The sequence below is a fragment of the Canis lupus genome, chromosome X (assembly GCF_003254725.2).
Source record: "Canis lupus dingo isolate Sandy chromosome X, ASM325472v2, whole genome shotgun sequence".
Lineage (NCBI taxonomy): Eukaryota > Metazoa > Chordata > Mammalia > Carnivora > Canidae > Canis > Canis lupus.
The window spans coordinates 31,226,007-31,247,866 of record NC_064281.1 but is presented as its reverse complement, the minus strand read 5'-3'; the positions used below and the strand labels follow the sequence as shown (position 1 = coordinate 31,247,866).

The 21,860-nt window shown below is 35.6% G+C and overlaps 1 protein-coding gene across 5 annotated transcripts in view; it reads right to left on the bottom strand.

The window, feature by feature from the left end:
- The window catches only part of CFAP47 (cilia and flagella associated protein 47), a 509,395-nt gene that overhangs the window by 160,730 nt on the left and 326,805 nt on the right, over positions 1–21,860 (bottom strand). For all 5 annotated transcript variants that reach the window (XR_003133488.3, XR_003133486.3, XM_025439582.3 and 2 more), the window contains one exon: positions 191–325. Coding sequence is in view for 3 of the 5 variants with exons in the window: in XM_025439582.3 (XP_025295367.3) it covers positions 191–325 (135 nt within the window). In the remaining 2 variants the exon portion in view is untranslated. The remainder of the gene's footprint in view (positions 1–190; positions 326–21,860) is intronic.

The window sequence follows — 21,860 nt, the reverse complement described above, 5'->3', positions numbered from 1 at the left end:
TCTATTAATGTTAGTAGCTGTACAAATCCAGAAAGTAAACTACATAAAGTTAATCCTGAAATAATACAATAACAGTTTTATAGATATATGCAACACACAGCTGTATATACATTATGAATGCAAAGCATGTATTCATTTTAAAAGTGAATGATTGAGAAGTGATCATGAAACTCCTTCATCATAAATTTACCTGAGTCTTCCTCAACAGACTTGTGGAATAGTTCTGATAATGAGTTCTCAAAGGAAGGTACTTGATATTGATCTTGATCTGACTCTTCCGGAGAGTCATTGACTTGTCTGCTTTTAACAGAAAACGAAATTGCACCTACAACACATAAGTACAAGATGCCAGATTAACCAGGGATTAATTTTCTAAAATGAAAGGTCAATTTTAGGTACTAAAGATGCTTCAGCTTGAAACTACTGAATATAAAGCCAAACATAAATTCTAGGAGTTAGTATTAGACTTAAACCTGATGGTGGTACAGAACAATTTAATAGAAAATTCATTAAGATTTATTTTTTAAGTATAAGAGATAATCAGTTTTTAATTAAAACCAGCAATGTGATACCTAGGTTCACACCCCGGGACGTCTGTTACCAGCTATGTGCCTCAGTTCACCCAAATATGAAACAGAGGTTGACAGTGGATATTACTAAGTGTCTCTGGTGTTACACTGGCTCCCTCTGGGTCTCTGGGAGTGCTTCCAACAGTGTACCAACTTCTGAGTGGGCAGGATTGGCCCCAGACTGTGGCTGAGAGGGTCTGGAACCAGATCAGACTGCTTCAGGATCTGTAGTCGGATTGAGGTTGGCAGGCTTGGCCACGTGCAAACAGATCATGGTCAATGGGCCTACTTCTAGGGCATGGACAAGCATATGTCTCAAAGATTGTTCTCAGACCATGGCTGAGAGTGGCTGGCCAAGTTACAGGGCCATTTAAGGATCTACAGTTCCACCAAATTGGAGGCCCTGCTTCAGGTGCACAGGCAGGTGTATCTTCCCCAAGGTCCTACGTGGGCGGGAATCGTGGCTGAGAGGGGTTGAAGCTGGGTCATGAGCCACTTCAGGGCCCACAGGCGGGACCAAATTCCATGGGGTTCTTACACAGGATATGGATAGGCAAGGACTCCTGTCAATTCCTCCTCAGAAAGTGCTGGCGGCAGAACGAGAACCCAATGGGACTATAACTGAGTCAACACGGAAACGGGACTGTTTCTTGATCTGTAGCCAGAACCATGGTTGGCAAGTCTACCACACGGGCACAAGCCTGCCTTTTCTTTCTTTCTTTCTTTCTTTCTTTCTTTCTTTCTTTCTTTCTTTCTTTCTTTCTTTCTTTCTTTCTTTCTTTCTTTCTTTCTTCTTTCTTTCTTCTCTTTCTTTCTTTTTTTTTTTTTAAGATTTTATTTATTTATTCATGAGAGACACACACACATAGAGAGGCAGAGACACAGGCAGAGGGAGAAGCAGGCTCCATGCAGGGAGCCCGACGCAGGACTCGATCCCAGGTCTCCAGGATCACACTCCAGGCTGTAGGCGGCGCCAAACCGCTGTGCCACTGGGGCTGCCCAAGCCTGCCTTTTCAAAATGGCCCTCCTCAGTTTTGGATTCCACTGGGGTTTCATAATTTCCCACCTGGATCCCACAGCTCCCACAAAGGCACTTTTGCCATGGATGGCTTTCAAATTATTATTACTGAATAGGGATACAAGTGATAGCTCTCCTAGGTTGCCATCCTGCTGATGTCACTCCTATCTTAGCATTTTCAATTTCTTGATTTTGAACTATCATAAAGTCACTTAAATTTCAGGTTAAATTTCATATCCTATTATAAACACTTTCTTATTTTACATAGGAGCTTACAAACACATTATAAAAAGGGTACATAGTGGAAAGAACACAGGCTTTGGAGAGAACCTGGATTCAAACACTTGTCCTGCCACTATTAATTTAGCCTTGAACATGCTATTTACCTCATCTGTAAAATGGTGCTAGCTGTTTTGAAGATTAAATAACTGAAGTTTATGCTTATGTAGGACTTACTATATAATACATTGTTCTAGGTGATTTAACATATATTAACAAGTTTTTCCAAACAATATGAGGTAGGTCCTAATATCTTCTCCATTTTATTTTTTTTCATCATAAGTGTACTCTTTGATACCCATCCCCTATTTCCCTCATCCCCCCACCGACCTCCCCTCAGGTAATCATCAGTTTGTTCTCTATAGTTAAGAGTCTGTTTCTTGTTTTTTTTCTCTCTTTTTTTCCTTTACTAGTTTGGTTTGTTTCTTAAATTCCACATATGAGTGAAATTATATGGTATTTGTTTTTCTCTGACTGGCTTATTTTGCTTGCCATTATACTTTCTAGCTCTATCCATGTTGTTGCAAATGGCAAAATTTGATTCTTTTCTGTGACTGAATAATATTCCATTATATATTTTATTCATATACATATATATGTACGTATATACACTACTTCCTCTTTATCCATTCATCTATTGATGGACACTTGAGCTGCTTCCATAATTTGGCTATTGTAAATAATGCTGCTATAAACATAGGGGTACATGTGTCCCTCTGAATTAATTTTCTGTTGCTTGGGTAAACACCCAGTAGTGCCATTACTGGAGAATAGAGTAGTTCTATTTTTAACTTTTTGAGGAAACTCCATACTCTTTTCCACAGTGGCTGCACCAGTTTGCATTCCCACCAACAGTGCATGAGTGTTCCTTTTTCTCTACATCTTCATCAACACTTGCTGTTTCTTGTGTTTTGATTTTAAGCATTCTGACAGGTATGAGGTGATATCAATGGTAGTTTTGATTTGCATTTCACTGATGATGGGTGAGAGCAAGTATCTTTTCACTGTTGACTATCTGGATGTCTTCTTTGGAAAAATATCTGTTCATGTCTTCTGCCCATTTTTCAATTGAATTATTTTTTGGGTATTTAATATCATTAGTTCTTTAATGTATTTTGTATACTAACCCTTTATTGGCTATGTCATTATTATTTTTGGTGCAATTGTAAATTGGGTTGTTTCTTCATTTCTCTTTCTGCTGCTTCATTATTAGTATATAGAAATGTAACACATTTCTGTATGTTGATTTTGTATCTTGTGACTTTACTGATTTCATTTATCAGTTCTAGTAGTTTTTTGGCAGTCTTTAGAGTTTTCTATATAGAGTATCATGTCATCTGCAAATAGTGAGAGTTTTACTTCTTCTTTACCAATTTGGATGCCTTTTATTTCTTTATGTTGTCTGACTGCTATAGCTAGGACTTCTAATACTATTTTGAATAAAAGTAGTGAGAGTGGATATCCTTGTGCTGTTTCTGACCTTAGCAAAAAAGCTCTCAGTTTTTCACCATTGAGTATGATATATTATTTCCATTTTAAAGAAGAGAAACTGACACAAGAAAGTTTAGTTGCTTGCCCAAAGTCAATTAGCTCATAATAATACAGCTGGAATTTGAAAACATGTATTCTGCTTCAAAGTTCATACTATTTTTTACTTAATTAATAGATTTAATTTTTTGCACAGTTTAAGGTTTATTTAAGAAATGGGTGTAGGGCAGCACGGGTGGCTCAGCGGTTTAGCGCAGTCTTCAGCCTGGGGCATGATCCTAGAGACCCACGATTGGGTCCCGCGTCAGGCTCCCTGCATGGAGCCTGCTTCTCCCTTTGCCTGTGGCCCTGCCTCTCTCTCTCTCTCTCTCTCTCTCTCTCTCTGTGTCTCATGAATAAATAAATAGAAATCTTTTTTTAAAAAATGGGTGTAAAGTACAGAGTTCCTATATATCCCCTCTTGTTTCACATATTAGAAACATCTTGCATTAGTGTAATATATTACTTGCAATTGATGAGCCAATAATGATACACCATTATTAACTAAATTCCATAGCTTACATTCTGGCTAACTTTTTGTGCTGTACATTCTATGGCTTTGGCAAATATGTGATATCATGTATCTACCATTACACTATCATGTGGAATAGTTTCACTGCTCTAAAAATCCCCTGTACTCCACTCTATAGAACTGGCAACCACTAATCTTTTACCTCTCCGGAATGTCATATAGTTGGAATCATACAGCATGTGGCCTTCTCAGATTGACTTCTATCACTTAGCAATATATATTTAAGCTTATGTTTTTTTTTTTGTGTGTGTGGCTTGATTGGCTATTTTTAAAAAAGATTTTTTATTTATTTCAGAGATAGAGAGAGGTGGGGGCAGAGGGAGAGGGAGAGAGAATCTCAAGCAGACTCCATGCTGAGCATAGAGCCTGATACAGGGCTCGATCCCACAATCTTGAGATCATGACCTGAGCTGAAATCAAGAGTCAGACACTTAACCAAATGTGCCATTCAGATATTCTAGGCCATTTGTTTTTATCACTGAAAAATATCCTATTGTACAGATATACCACCACTGTTTATCCATTCACCATATAGAACACCACAGTTGCCTCCATGTTTTGGCAACTATGAATAAAGCTGTTATAAACATTCATGAGGGTATGTCTTGGTGGCTCCATGGCTGACTGTCTGCCTTTAGCTCAGGGCATGATCTTGGGGTCCTGGGATCGAGTCCTGCATTGGGCTCCCTGCAGGAAGCCTGCTTCTCCCTCTGCCTATGTCTCTGCCTTTCTCTGTGTGTCTCTCATGAATAAATAAATAAAATCGTTTAAAAAAACAAAACAAAATATTCATGAGCAGATTTTTGGGATGGACATAAATTTTTAACTCATTTGGGTAAATATGAATATTTATGATTGCTGTATCATGTTATGAGTATGTTTAGTTTTGTCAGATACTGCCAAACTATCTTCCAAAGTGGCTGTGGCATTCTATCATTTTGCATTCCCACCATCAATGAATCTAAGTTCCTGTTGTCCCACATCTTTATCAGCCCCTGGTGTTGTCAGGGCTTTTGAATTTACTTATCCTAATTGGCAGGTAGTGGTATCTTGTTTTAATTTGCAGTTCCCTAGAGATATGATGTTGAACATCTTTTTATACATTTATTTGGTATCACAATATTTTCTCTGGTGAGGTATCTTCAGATCTTTTGCCAATTTTTAGAATTGGGTTGTTTGTTTTCCTATTGTTGAGTTTTAAGATTTTCTCTTTTTTTAAGGCTTTTATTTAAATTCCACTTAGTTAACATACAGTGTAATATTAGTTTCAGGTGTACAATATAGTGATTCAATACTTCCATACATCACTCTGTGTTCATCACAAGTGCCCTCCTTAATCCCATCACATATTTAATCTGTCCCCCTGCCCACTCTCCTTCTGGTAGCCCCTTGTGTGTTCTCTACAGTTAATAGTCTGTTTCTTGGTTTGTCTCATTCTCTTTTTTCCTTTGTTCATTTGTTTTATTTCTTAAATTCCACATATGAGTGAAATCATATGGTATTTTTCTTTTTCTAACTGATTTATTTCACTTAGCATAATACTCTCTAGTCCCATCTATGTCATTGCAAATGGGAAGATTTCATTCATTCTAATATTCTTCATATATATATATATATATATCTAATATTCTTCATATATATATATATATATATATATATATATATATATCCTTGTCCATTCATCAGTTGATGGACACTTGGGCTGTTTCCATAATTTGACTATTGTAGATAATGCTGCTATAAATATCAGGGTGCATGTATCCCTTTGAAACAGTATTTTAAGATTTTAAAAATATATTTAAGATACCATTCATGTATTAGATGTCCAAAAAGTTTGTAAGAGATAGGTAAGGACACTATAAATTGATAAAGATTCAATTCACTAAAACAAAAACAAAAACACTTGAGCTCATATATACAGAGAATAGATTGTGGGTGGAGGGTGGGTGAAATGGGTGAAGAAGGTCACAAGGTACAAAATTCCAGTTATAAAATAAATAAGTCAGGGGTGTAATGTATAGCAGGTAATTACAGTTAATAATCCTGTATTACATATTTAAAAGTTGCTAAAAGAGTAGACCTTAAGTTTTCATCATAAGAAAAAAGAATTTTGTGACTATGCATAGTGACAGATGTTAACTAGATTTACTATGATGGTTATTTTGCAATATATATAGATATCAAATAAAAAATTCAACTTGGCAAGATTATAACATTATAGATCTATACAAACCTAAAAACCAAGGCCAACAATATTTGAAACGAAAATTGACAGAACTGGAAGGAGAAATAGACAATTCTACAGTAAGAGCTGGAACCTTCAGTACCTCACTTTCATCAATGGACAGAACAACTAGACAGAAGGCCAATAAAGAAATAGAGGATGTGAACAGCACTATAAAACCAGTAGACTCAATTGGATTATATAGAACATTTCACACAACAATAGTAGAATGAATACACATTCTTCTTAAATCAACATGGAACACTGTCCAGGACAGATCAGATGTGAGGCCCCAAAGCATATCTTAATACATTTAAAAAAATGTAAATCATACAAAGCATCTTTTCTTATCACAATGGAATGAAAGTACAAACCAATAATGGGAGAAAATGTGGAAATTCAATTTGGAGATGAAACAATAAACTCTTAATCTATATTTTAAAGAAGAAGCTACAATGGAAATTAGAAAATATCTGACGATTGAAAATGAAAACACAGTATACAAAACTCATGTGGTGCAATGAGAGCAGCACTAAGAGGGCAATTCATAGTAGCAAAAGCATACTTTAAAAAGATTAATCTAAAATCAACAACCTGTGGTGCCTGGGTGGCTCAGTAGGTTAAGCATCTGATTCTTGATTTCAGTTCAGGTCTTGATCTCAGGGTCATAAGTTCAAACCCACCAAATAAAATAAAATAAAATAAAATAAAATAAAATAAAATAAAATAAAAAACAACTAATCGCACATTGTTATGGAACTAGAAAAAGAAGAGCAAACTAAACCCAAAACTAACAAAAGGAAGGAGATAATAAAGATCAGAGTGGAGGTAAATAAAACAGAGAAAAACAATAAACAAAAATATTGGCTCTTTGGAAAGGTCAACATAATTGGCAGACCTTTAAAGTAATTAAGAAAAGAGAAATGGAGAGTCAAATTAATAAAATCAGAAATAAAGTGGGGACATTATGTTGTTTTCACCAAAATAAAAAGCATTATAAGAGAATACTATGAACAACTATATACCCCCCACATTGGGTAACTTAGATGAAATGACCTATTTCCTAGAAGTACAGAATCTATTAAAACTGCTCATGAATAAGAGATAACCTGAATAGACATAAAACTAGTAAAGGGATTGAATGCGTAATCAAAACTCTTCCTACAAAGAAAAGCCCAGGACGAGATGGCTTCATTGTTGAATTCTATCAAATATTTAAAGAAGACTTAATATTATTTTTTTTCTCAAACACTTAAAAATTGAAGAGAAGGGAAAACATCCTAACTCATTCTAGGAGGCCAGCAATGTCCTGATAGAAAAACAAAGATAGGACAAGAAAAGAAAACTAAAATCCAATATCCCTGATAAACATTAATATAAAACTTTTCAACAAAATACTAGCAAGTTGAATTCAGCAGCACATTATAAAGATTATATAGTATGGTCAAATGGGATTCATTCCAAGAATCAATGAATGAATGAAGGAAGGAAGGAAGAGTGGTTCAACATACACAAATCAATCAACATAATAAACCACATTAACAGAATGAAAACAAACATGATCACCTCAACTGATGGATAAAAAGTATTTGGCAAAATTCAACATCATTTCATGATAAAAATAAATTAGGGATAGAACTTCCTCAAAAAGCCACATATGAAAATTCGCAGCTATTATCAAATGAGTGGTAAGAGGCTAAAATCTTTTCCTCTAAGATCAGAAACAAGAGAAGGATGTCTGGTTTAGCCACTTCTATTCAACATAATACTGGAATTTCTTGCCAGAGCAATTATGCAAGAAAAAGTAATAAAGGTATCCAAATTGGACAGGAAGAAGTATAATTATATTTGCAGATGACACAATTTCATATAGAGAAAACCTTAATGATTACATACAAAAAAATGTTAGACCTAATAAATGCATTCAGTAAATATGCAGGATACAAAATCAATAAACAAAAGTAGTTGAATTTCTATACAATTGTAATGAACAATTTGAAAAGGAAACTTTTAAGAAAAACAACTCAGTTAGATAAAGCTTATTTAGATAAGCCTACATAATGTTAAAAAATATGTTTGCACTGAATAATAAGGGAACCTAATCAATATTTCAAATACTATGAAATACTCTCAAGAATTAAAAGCACACATTCTCCATTCTTTCTCATTTCAGCCTATTTATATACTCAGCATATTTTTCTTCCTCCAACATACCCATCTAAACATTACAGTTTCATTGTCCCTTAACAAAAAGAAATTGAACAATAATTTGTAAAACAATTCAAAAGCCTTACATGAGTATAACAAGACTGTATATTATATGCCAGCATGAGAAATTAAGTATTTATCTCAAAAATTAGAAATAAATGAAGAGAACTATGGAATTATAGGTCTATATAGTAGCTAATGTTTTAACTGAAAGAACACTTTAAAACAATGTATCTTAGAATTATGCCGTGAATTTATACACAATTTCTTTCCAGTAAAAAAAAACCTTTCTCTTGACAATTTAATTTTATTTCTATACAATTACATTTTTATTTTTTATTTTTTTTTAAAGATTTATTTATTTATTCAGAGAGAGAGAGAGGCAGAGCCACAGGCAGAGGGAGAAGCAGGCTCCATGCAGGGAGCCCGACGTGGGACTCAATCCCGGGACTCCAGGATCAGGCCCTGGGCCGAAGGCGGTGCTAAACCGCTGCACTACCGGGGCTGTCCCACAATTACATTTTTAAATTGCATCTTAATTTTTGGTTATGAATTGCTATGGTAGAAGAGACAAGCATCAAATTCTTCTAAACTTATTACAAAGAGTAACATTAGACTCAGTAACTATCAGCAATGAACCCTTGATCCAAATGCTGGAAATAATGATTATGAAGATACGTGTTTCAAAAGGTGATAATATTTTTCCACACTAAGCATGTGTGGTTATTTGACTTCCTATATTCCTCTGTTCGGGCTAAAGCCAACCAATCCAAAGGGGAACAATAGTAAATAAAAGGTTGTTTGTTGGTGCCTCAGTTTATCAGAGTGATAAAAAAACTATAAGACTATTTTGGAAAAACTCTGGGTATAACAGAAATAATAGTAGTGTATAAAGCAGCTCTCTAAGATAGAGCATCACTGACTTAATGGAGGCTTTCAGTTTGTCTGAAATGAGTGTTACTAAAAAAATCTAATAGGGATTGTAATTACAGCTGTTATATTTTCAATAGCTCAAGCTTTTATTTTGACAAGTGGATTTTTTTCTCTACTAAACAGTCTACATATTTGATTTTTTCAAAATGCATTTGTAACGGTCAAAACAAACATTTCCTAGTATATAGCTTGTTTTTCATTAGGAATTGTTTTTCTCTAATGTCATACTATCTTGTAAAATGTCAATATCAGGCTCAAGTTTAAAGCCTGAGCAATGCAGTTTTATATCAATGGTTAATCTTTTGAAAATAATGTAAAATACTGTTTATTGAATTTGGGCATATGCTGAATGCCTCCCATTCATTATCTATTGAACCCCTTTAATGAGCATAGACATTAATTCCTCGTTAGACTCATTTTAAAGCTGAGCAACCTGGGCTGTACAGAAGTTCAGTAACTCACTCCAGGTCCTATAGTTAGTAAGTGACAAAGGCATACGTTTACCTGACATAGAACGTGGAAAATGGCACATTATGTCTAACTATCACCAAATATACCACAGAAGAAATGGGCTTTTTGCTGGAAAAATAGCAAAATAGCTCACATACTTACAAAACACTTATTTTGACCTAAAGTAATAGGTTTCAGATACTGCTCACTGATTATCTAAACTATTTCACCCTTTAGAAAACTTCCCAAAGCAAGTTTCCATGGCAACAGCTGAACCTGGCAAGGTCTTTGACCTCTTTGCACTTCGTTCCCCCACACCCATCCTGCTTTCTCTCTGGCTTCATGCTTCACCACTACCTATCACTAATGAGGAATATTATGGTTAAGGAAAATTTCTGAATGGCTGGGCCTTTATCACCTTGTGAATTTCTTGGAGGTACGTTAATTCTGTTGAGAAGGGTTTTCATAAATATCTGCTCTATGCACATTATACTACACATGATAAAATGAATTTTAATTGTTTTGTTTCTCTAATACACTACCTGAAAATATCTGAAGCAAGACTAAAAATGAAAGCCAAAGGATATCTCTGTTAACCCTTTTCCTTCCTTTCTCTCTCTTTTTCTTACTTCCTTTTAACCACATTTCTAACTCATTTTCTTTTGTTTTATTTTCCCTCTCTAGAGGACCAAAAGGCAAGCTGGAAAAACAAAATTTGATGGCTAAGAAACCCAGTGCTGTGGCCATATCTGCTTTTATTTTGTGTATAATAACAGCTCTTGTCTTCTATTCCTTTTAAGCTCTTAATTTTTAAGATAAAATATATAGTAGTCTAGCATCCAATTGTAGTTGTTTAGGAATCCATTTTTTTGTGGTATTATACTGTTTGTTCTTTCTATAACACATTTTTGAAGTGTGTATAACAGAAGACACAATAGATAATAGAGAAAGATTAATAAAATCTACAGGATTCAGATTTCTGTTGTAGAGGATGGTTCATTATATTTTAGCTTTAGCAAGAAGCTATGCTTTCATTACTGGGGCAAAATGTGAAAGCAGTAGTAATCTAGGTTGTCATTAAAACCACGTTTCTTCTAGATTCATGAAAGAAAAAGTGATAAATTGCATTTCATCAATATCAAAAACTTGTATAATCTTTCACAGTGTATACATATATCAAATCATCATACTGTGCATCTTAAATATACACAATTTTTATTTGTCAATGCTGGGAAAAAAAATTCTGCTACTCAATAGACACCATTAAGAAAATCAAAGCAAAAACCACACTTCAGGAGAGAAAATTTTAAAGAATGTATCTGATAAAAAACATGCATCCAGAATCAATTTTTAAAACTCTGAAAATTCAGCAACCAAAAAACAAACAACTCAATGTAGGGAGAGGGATGGGCAAAAGATTTGAAAAAGCATTTCAGAAGAAGACACATGATGACAAAGAAGCACGGGAAAAGATGCTTAACATTATTATTCATTATAGAAATGTAGGTTAAAACCACACTGTAATTGTACTACACATAGGTTAAAGTGGATAAAATTGAAATGGCAAACCCTACTACGTATGGTCTAAGATATAGAGAAACTGGAACTTTTTTTTTTTTAAAGATTTATTTATTCATTCAGAGAGAGCGAGAGAGAGGCAGAGACACGGGCAGAAGGAGAAGCAGGCCCCATGCAGGGAGCCCGATGCGGGACTTGATCCTGGGTCTCCAGGATCACACCCCAGGCTGCAGGTGGCGCTAAACTGCTGTGCCACCAGGGCTGCCCGAGAAACTGGAACTTTTATGCAGTGCAGGTGGGAATGGAAAAAAGGAACAATCTCCTTGAGAAACTGTTGGCAGGTATTTCTTTAAACATTATAAATTCAACTACCATATTACGCAGCCATCCCACATATAAGTGATTTACTCGAGATGAATGAAAGTATATGCTCATGCAAAGATTTTTAAATGTGCTCATATCAACTTATTTGTTATTACCAAAAAATGGAAAATCCCACATGCCCATCAACAGGTAGATGAACAAATTGTGGTATATCCATTCAACAGACTACTCCTCAGGAATAAAGGAATACTATTGATACAGGCACTGTGTGGATAGATCTTAAAAGAGTTATGTTGCATAAAAGAAAACAACCTCTCAAAAGGGTATACATTGTATGATTTCATTTTTATACATTGCTACCAAATGCACATAAAGTGACAAAAAAAAACCCAGATAAATTATTGCCTAGGGCAAGAGTGGTTTGTGGCATGAGGGGAGGGAAGGGGAGGCTGAAAGGATTAAAAATGGACACAAGGAAATTTTGGGGGATGACATATTCATTATTTGATTTGTAACCTTGGATTCATAGTTGTATGCATGTGTTAAACTTCTCAAATTGTATCCTTTAAATATGCATGGTTTATTGTATGTTAAATATACCACAATAAAACTGTAAAAAGCATACTTTGTATTTCAGATATTTTACTCATTGCTACTGAGCAGGATAACAACAGGATTTGAGAACTGTCACCCCAAATTGAATGTAATGTTTAAGCAGGATGTGTAAGTGAAGTTCACAGCCAATTATGAGTATCTTTCCAGCAGTATATAGTATCGTGTATGAGATAATTAATGCAGGATAATTAATGCAGCATCATATTAAAGTCTTCATTATAAATCTTTCTCTCATTTATTATTTTTTTTATCTCTCATTTATCTATCACTTCTATTCATTTACATCTCTCAGTTCCATAAATTCATGTATGTTTCACTGATATCAAATGCAACTGTTTGCTCATTTGTTTGGAATCACCATTCGAGGTGTCTTCTCAAGCTTCCGTGTAAAGCCTTCATTTGTTTTGTTAATTTTACTTTAGACTTATTTCTATGAGTAATTTCTTCATGAAAAAATGCATTTAAATATTAAAAAGCATCCTTAGGCTCTATCTGAACAATAAAATGGGGGAGATTGCTTTTTCATAAAAATGCTGTGTGGTGAGAGGCAAATGTTGACAAGTATTTGTAAAATATTTTGAAGTTCCGTGTTAAAAAAAATGCTAAAAAAAGTATTAGTTTCAGTATTTCTTTTTTTCTTTTTATTAATTTAAGGGCGGGGATGAGGCCAAGGGAGAAGGAGACAGAGAGAATCTTAAGCAGGCTTCATGCACAGAACAGAGCCCAACGTAACGTCTCAATACCCTGAGATCATGACCTGAACTGAAATCAAGAATCAGATGCTTTATCAACTGAGCCGTCCAGGCATCCCTAGTTTCAGGATTTCTGAATGATCTTATAAGTCTACTAATCTCAACCAGTTATGCTTAGTTCCCCACATATTAGGAAATTATCTTTGAAGGGTGATTAGAATTTTAAAATTTTCATAAAAATGTATGAATAAATTATAATAAATCCATGTATCTGAGATTCTTAAGCAAAAGTCTTACATGAGAAAAGCCAATGATCTGCCAAATCATATTTTTCTTTTACTGTAAATAACTCCTCACAAAATACACAATTCTTTTGACTGTTAAAGTAGGACACACACACACACATACATACTCACACATATACACATACCCAGATTAAAAGAAAGATGTCCTTTCCGTAACAATGCTACATATACCTTAGCAGTTTAAAATTTGAATATAAAGAGCAACCTAAATTTATATTCAATAGAGCATCCATAGCCTGCCTTGCCCTCCCAGGAAGAACTATGTTTCTGACACATAATCAAGAATTACAAGTGAGTGTTGTGTCAATTAAATGTGAGCCTCATGGCAAACACTGGAGATGCAAGAGTATCTTCCTTCAGTTTAATGAAGTCAATCCAGTTATCAAATTTATGTTTTTCTCCAAGTTTATAAACCTTTGTTCTCAGATTGTTGCTGCACTCCTATTATTGTACTACCAAGTAATTTCTGAAATATTTTAGAAGCAATTCTATTTTTGAAATGTATTGATTCTTCTATTCAGCATTGACCAGATACCTGCAGCTATATGCCAGATGTTGGTCTGGAGGCCAGTGCTTGGCCTGGCAGTCAAAGGACAAATTATTTAACATAAAGGCATAAAAAAACAGTATATGCCATCACTTACTGATCTAGTAATATGGATGAATTTATCTGTAACCAATCATCTGAGTGGTCCTTGAGACTAGAATATTTATTTTGATTTTGGGAACAGGTGCTGGAAGAAAAAGCTTAGTGCTCACAAACCCTGAAGGGTAATGCCACACAGATGGCCAAAGCTGTCATGAAACATCAGAGCACAGGTGGCAGGGGAAAGCAGACATAGTAAAAGCAAAGAGGAGAGCCCAAAGGAGCACGAGAGGATCCAAGCAAACCCAATTCATTCTCTCCACAATACCTCAAGGCCCTGCTTTTGCAAAATATTTCCTTCACCTAAACAAGCAAGAAAAATGCTTTATAGCAACCAACATTTGTTTTGAAGACTAGTGGAATATGACTGGTTTTCATGCCTCCACAACTATGCCCCAGTCCACAATGGCGATGGGAAGAAGCCAGTAAGATCCAAGTTCAGTTTCAGCCAAGTTTCTGTCATTTTCACTGAGACAAACTCGGATAGAGTGGGGATTAAAGAAGCTGCAAAGCCCACTGGAAATTCATATTGTATTAGGGGATTTTTAAAAAATGGGAGATAACATATTAAGTAAGCGTGCTAAACATAATTTGAGCACCTACTAGATGAGCAGTTTTTATAAACTCCCATTTAATGCCCATGACCACCCTGAAAGATTAAACACTATCAATATTTTACATGTAAGAAACCTGAGGTCAGTGAGGTGAGGTCAAGGTCACAGAACCGGAGAATGATATAATTGGATGCCGAAGTCACGTTTGACTTCTGAATATATTCCTTTGCAACACAATAACAGTAAAATAGGAAACAGCAAAGTTAAAGATATGCAATTTTACCAGTGCAGTGTGGTGGTTCACATGAATATAGTACCCAAGCTTTAAATGAAAAATGCAAATTTAAATAGCACTACTTTTGCTCAGCATCACGCTCTGAAAATACATGTGATAGGCAGTGCCTCTCATCACATACAATATTAGAAATCAAATTTTGAACTTAATTTGTATTTTAAAGATGGCAACTGGTAATATACATCTTTCTGGAGAGTGTATAATTTCAGAGAGTAGCAGAATGCTAAATATAAAAACGATTTCTATCTTGTTTAAACATAGGCCTAACATAAGAACTTTATTGTGCACACAGAAAAATTTTGTTTTGACACTAAACAGAAGTTTATGGGAATTTTTTTTTAAAGTCTTTAGCAAAGCTGACTAAAAGCTTTGTTTGCAATTGTTTGGACGAGGCTTTCTTGTGCCAATGTCATAACAGATTTCATTCCAGTGTAAGAACTTCCGAACTGCAAATTTGCAGAAATGAATCTTAGCTATAATTTACAATTGTATTGAACTGAATGAATACAATCACTTTCCAGCAAGTAAAAGACCACTTTTAGCTGCTATTGAAAAAATACAAGGTAATTGCTGGCTACATCAAAAATGATCATTGCTACCTATTTTCTGGAGCTACCATATTATCAAGGGTCATGGATAACAGGAGAGAATCTCAGACTACTCTATCGTGAATGTTCAGGGCAGAGACTAAATTTACTAAAATGACTGGAAACCACCTTAAACATGGATTCTCAATATTTGGTTTTGTAATGTGGAACAAAGAGTTAAAACACCCTGAAAAGGGCATTGTACCATCTAAAGCCTTGATAGTGTAAGTAAATGCTATGTGAAAATATTCTTTAATTTTTTTCATTTTTAATTTTTTACCTGAGATACAATGAACATATAACATTGCATTAGTTTTAGGTGTAAAAGTATTCTTGTTGTTTAATATTTTTTTTATTTTTATTTTTTTAATTTTTATTTATTTGTGATAGTCACAGAGAGAGAGAGAGAGAATGAGGCAGAGACACAGGCAGAGGGAGAAGCAGGCTCCATGCACCGGGAGCCCGACGTGGGATTTGATCCCGGGTCTCCAGGATCGCGCCCTGGGCCAAAGGCAGGCGCCAAACCGCTGTGCCACCCAGGGATCCCTGTTGTTTAATATTTAGAGATCATTTTAGGCTAACATGCCATGATCAACATACTAAATTGTTTCAGCCTGAGTTTTGCTCATACATTTAAATGACTTGCAATTCAATAAATTATCCTTGTCACTGCCTTTCTCTTTTGTACTTCTGTCAACTCTGTGGACAAAGGTAAGATATTCAACTACTCGAGTTCACGTTACTCCTTTCTTTGGTCACAAATAAATGCTATTAATGATTGTAAGAATTTCTAAAGACTTTTTCCTAGGAGATGAAAGTCTGTTTCTCAAAAGTAAGAGTTCGGAGGAGATAATTATCAGATCTTATACTTAGGTTAATAAAGTCAAATGTACTAATTAACAATTAGATAAAAGTTGTTTAAAAATATTCAGGGGAGCACCTGGGTAGCTCAGTCAGTTAAGCATCCAACTCTTGATTTTGGCTCAGGTCATAATCTCAGGGTTGTGAGATCAAGCCCTGAGTCAGGCTCTGCACTCAGCAGGGAGTCTGCTTGTATTTTCTCTATCCCTCTTCCTCTATCCATCTCTCCATTTGTGCTCTCTCTCCCACCATCTGTCTCAAATGAATGAATGAATGAATGAATAAATAAATAAATAAATAAATAAATAAATAAATCTTTAAAAATATATTTAGGGATTGTCTTTTCTATAATATGTTGGAAGAGATGCTCAGAAAATCCTCTCTCAACTGAAAATTTTAGGTTAAACACACATAGAAGCTAAGAAAGCAGGGATCCATTGTATTGAGTCATCACTGGAGATGACATTTGTTCTGAGAAATGGGCTACTTTGTGATGGCCTGGAGTGTTAGATCTTGGGGCCATAAATGGGAATCAGGGAACAAAACTGTCAGCTAAAGAGCCGACACTTACATGGCTTGGAGTCCAGGTTTCACATTATATTTTTGGACCACCAGGCCCCAAACTAATTATTTAGCTTCTCAGCTCTTCATCTTTCATCATACAAAGGAAATGAAGAGGTATTCCTACAAGTTTAGATAGTCTCCTGTTTGTTGTTATTAGATTTGCTTTTTAAAGTTATATTACAACCCTGATATTCACAAGCTGGAGGGTACTGAGCAGATCAGTGTGATATCCTCATAAGGAGCTCAGAACAGTTATACCAGAGACACAGGCATTCCTATGTAGACTATTAAAGAGCAACTGGAGTGAATTATTAGAAAAGAGTGATATGTATGTTATATAAAATTGTACAAACTTAATTCTTACATGTACAAGTTCATTTTCTTATGCTATATAGGAGTGAGTTGCTCTATGTTGTAAACATATATGATTATAGTTATCCCTAAATCATATTCATGAACCATGTTATCACCATCAAAATAAATTTAAGGATTATTGTTACTAACATATATCCCAACCACTAAAGCCTAATCATCTTCACCTCAACATTAGTCTTGTATAAAAACTCAAGCCTCTACCTGAGACAAATGGAAATTTAGTTATCTATTTCACAACTACAAATAGAAACAACTTATTACTATATCTCTATATTTTGCTACATAGTAATCCTGTAATAATGGGACAGTAATATTAGCTTTTTGCATTCTAATATTGATCCAGACCAATGAGGTCACTATCTGGGCATTAGGGAGAGAGTTAAGTCATCATGTTTTCATGCATTCAGTCATTAACACAGGATTTCTGTCACGCCTTCTTACACAGTAGTTTTGTTTGCTGGGTTTTGTCTGTGTCTGTCTGTTTTCCTCTAAGATCACATGCTTTCATTTCTAGGTTGACCGATTCAGTATTTTTCCAATTTTTTTTGAAATTAGTTGGCATAAAAAGATAATTTTCAAATCAAGATAAAACTAGGCTTTCCCTCTTTTTTTTTTTTTAAAAAAAAGATTATTTATTTATTTGAGAGAAAGAGAGCATGCAAGCAGGGGAAGAGCAGAAGGAAAGGGTCAAGCAGACTCCCTGCTGAGAGGGGAGTCTGACTTGAGGCTCGATTCCATAACCCTGAGATTATGAACTGAGCCAAAATCAAGAGTCAGTTAACCAATTGAGCCACCCCAGCACCTACAGGCCTCCCTTCCTGCTCGCTTCAATTTCTAAATTTAATTTTTAATAATTTTTTTAGCTTTTGTCAGTTTTTTATATTAAGGTTTTATTTTAATTCCAGTGCAGTTAACAAGCAGTGTTCTATTAGTTTTAGGTACAATATGGTGTTTCAACAATTCTATACATTACTCACTACTCATCATAATTGTACTTTTTAATTCCCTTCATCTGTATCACTCATTCTCCCGCACCAACCTCCCTTCTTGTAACCATCAATTTGTCCACTATAGTTAAGAGTCTATTTCTTGGTTTGACTTCTTTCTCTCTCTCTTTTATCCCCCCTTTGCTCATTTGGTTTGTTTTTCAAATTCCACATACGAGTGAAATCATATGGTATTTGTCTTTTTCTGATTTATTTAACTTAGCATTATAATCTCTAGCTCCATCCATGTCATTGCAAATGGTAAGATTTCACTCTATCTTTATGCCTGAATAATATTCTGTTATATATCTATCTATCTCACTTCTCCATTCCTTTGTCGATGGACACTTGGACTGTGTCCATGATTTGGCTATTATAAATAATGCTGCTATAAACATAAAGGTGCATGTGTCCCTTTGAATTAATGTTTTTCTATTGCTTGGGTAAACACCCAGTAGTGCCATTACTGGATCATAGGGTAGCTCTATTTTTAACTTTTTGAGGAAACTCCATACTGTTTTCCACAGTGGCTGCAACAGTTTGCATTCCCACATCCTCGCCAACACTTGTTGTTTCTTGTGTTTTTTATTTTAGGCATTTTGACAGGTATGAGGTGACATCCGTTCTAGTTTAATTCCAGTATAGTTTTGATAGTCCTGTTGATTGTTTTCTTTGCTATGCAGAAACTTCTAATTTTGATGTAGTACTAATATTTTACTTTTGCTATTTCTCTTGCTTCAGGAGACATATCTAGGAAAATGTTGTTATGGCTGATATTAGAGAAATTACTGCCTGTGCTCTCTTCTAGAATTTTTGTGGTTTTGGGTCTTTTAAGTATTTAATCCACTTTGAATTTATTTTTGTTAATGGCATAAGGACGTGGTCCAGTTTCATTCATTTGCATGTAGCTGTCTAGTCTTCTTGGCACCATTTTTTGAGGAGACTTTTTCCCATTATATATTCTTGCCTCCTTTGTTGAAGATTAATTAACCATAGAATTGGGGGTTTATTTATGGATTTTCTATTCTGTTCTACTGATCTATGTGTCTATCTTTGTTCCAGTACCATCCTGTTTTAATTACTACAGCTTATGGGGTGTCTGGGTGGTTCAGTTGGTTAAGCATCTGACTCTCGATCTCAGCTCAGGTCTTGATCTCTGGGTTGTGAGTTCAAGTGCTGCACTGGGCTCCATGTTGGGTGTAAGGACTACTTAAGAAAAAAAATTACTACAGCTTTGTAGTATAACTTGAAGTCTGGTATTGTGATACCTCCAGTTTTTTTTAAGATTTTATTTGTTTATTCATGAGAGACGAGAGAGAGAGAAAGAGAGAGAGAAGGAGAGAGAGAGGTAGAGACACAGGCAGAGGGAGAAGCAGGCTCCATGCAGGGAGCCTGACGTGGGACTCGATCCCGGGTCTCCAGGATCACACCCTGGGCTGAAGGTGGTGCTACACCACTGAGCCACCGGGCTGCCCCCAGTTTTTTTTTTTCTAATATTTTATTTATGTATTCATGAAAGACAGAGAGAGGCAGAGACATAGGCAGAGGGAGAGAAGCAGGCTCCTCACGAGGAGCCTGATGTGGGACTCCATCCCAGGACCCTGGGATCACAACCTGAGCCGAAGGCGGACACTCAACCACTGAGCCACGCAGATGCTCTTCAGTTTTGTTTTTCTTTTTCAAGAATGCTTTAGCTATTCGGGGTCTGTTTTCAGTTCTATGAAAAATGCTGCTGGTATTTTGATAGGAATTGCATTAAGCGTGTGGATTGCTTTGGGTAGAATAGACATTTTAACAATATTTGTTCTTCCGATTCATGAGCATGAAATGTCTTTTCATTTCCTCGTGTCATTTTCAATTTCTTTCATCAGTGTTTGATAGTTTTCAGAGTACAGTTTTTGCACCTCTTTGGTTAAGTTTATTCTTAGATACTTTACTATTTTTGGTGCAATTGTAAATTGGATTGTTTTCTTAATTTCTCTTTCTGCTGCTTCATTATTGATATATAGAAATCCAACAAATTTCTATATGTTGATCCTGTATTCTGCAACTTTAATGAATTCGTTTATCAGTTCTAGTAGTTTTTTTTGGTGAAGTATTTCAGGTTTCCTACATTGAATATCATGTCATCTGTGAATAGTAGAGTTTTATTTCTTCCTTAGTGATTGGATGCCTTTTATTTCTTTTTGTTGTCTGATTGCTGTGGCTTGGAGTTTCAGCACTATGTTGAATAAAAGGGGCGAGTAGACATCCTTGTCTTATTCCTGACCTTAGTGGAAAAGCTCTGTTTTTCCCAATTAAGTATGATGTTAGCTGTGGGTTTTTCATATAAGGCCTTTATTATGTTGAGGTATGTTCTCTCTAAACCTACTTTGTTGAGGGTTTTTATCATGAATGGATGTTGTACTTTGTCAAATGCTTTTTCTGCATCTATTGAAATGATAATTGGTTTTTATCCTTTCTCTTACTAATGTGAAGTATCAAGTTGATAGATTTGTGAAAACTGAACCACACTTGTATACTGGGAATAAATCCCACTTGAACATGGTGAATGTTTGAAATTTTTAATAAAAAAATTTTTAAAGGAAGTATAGTTGACAGACTTCTCAGTTAATTATATCACCTTCCTTAGTGTTGCTTACTATCAGAAATACATTTGACTCTCCTTTCTCCCTTATCTCTCCATATCCAATTTTCATCAGATGGAACTGTGGTGGACCCTATACAGCCCAGCATCAATCACATTCCTCATCAGGAATGAAGGACTTATTCCTGTAGCTGCAGGGTATGACACTGGAAGACACAAATGATGCCAGCCTTCTTTGGGCATTGCCTTAGCTTGAAAAAAATGCCTTATCCAGGGTCAAACCCACTTCCGCATGTAGTCCACTTTCAATTACTTATTAACACAGCAGCATAAAGGTCCAGTCCCCTTCTCCTAACTTCGGACAATTCCAAAGGCCATCCTAGCTTAAGAGACCCCAATGAATTGACTAAAAGCCTTCACTGGACCTGTCTAGAAGCCTAATTTCTTTGTCTTCCTGGTCAACATACCTTCTTACCTTTCCTTTCACAAGTGTTTATCATAATACATCCCCTAATAAATGTCCAGCTAATCTCCCATCTCAGAGTTTGAATTGCTGAAAACCCAAGTTGTTAGCACATCATTTCCCATTTTTATTTCTTTGAAAACTCTTCCTCTGTTGTTTAATCCACTATCACTGGTCTAGTTCAGTCTGCCATTAACTTTTTTCTTTCTTTTGTTTTAAAGATTCATTTATTTGAGAGAGAGAGAGAGAGCGAGAGAGAGCCCATGCACTGATGCGCAAGCCGGGGGCAGGGAGTGGGGGGTTGGGGTCGCTGCAGAGGGAAAGGAGAAAGAGAATCTCAAGCACACTCCTCACTGAGCATGGAGCCCCACAGGGGGCTCAGTCTAGCGACACTGAGATCATGACCTGAGCTGAAATCAAGAGTTGGACACTCAACTGCCTGAGCCACCCAGGTGCCCCTACCCTTAACTTTCATTTAAAATGATCAATCTTCATTCTTTGTTCCATGGCCAAAGAGGCATTCAAATTCAAGCCTCCATAGCACACACTTGAAACATGATCGTAGCTCACTGCAGGTTGCTCCAAAAATTCCAAATCCATCCATTTTTCAAAATTGCTACCTACCAATCAGTATGACATGATACCCACTGTAGTATGTGCTCTTGGTGTCCCACAAAAGTCCCCTCTGCAGACAGTTTCCAAACACAGCATTGGTTTCCTATAACTTTTTGAGTAGGGATTGATGTAT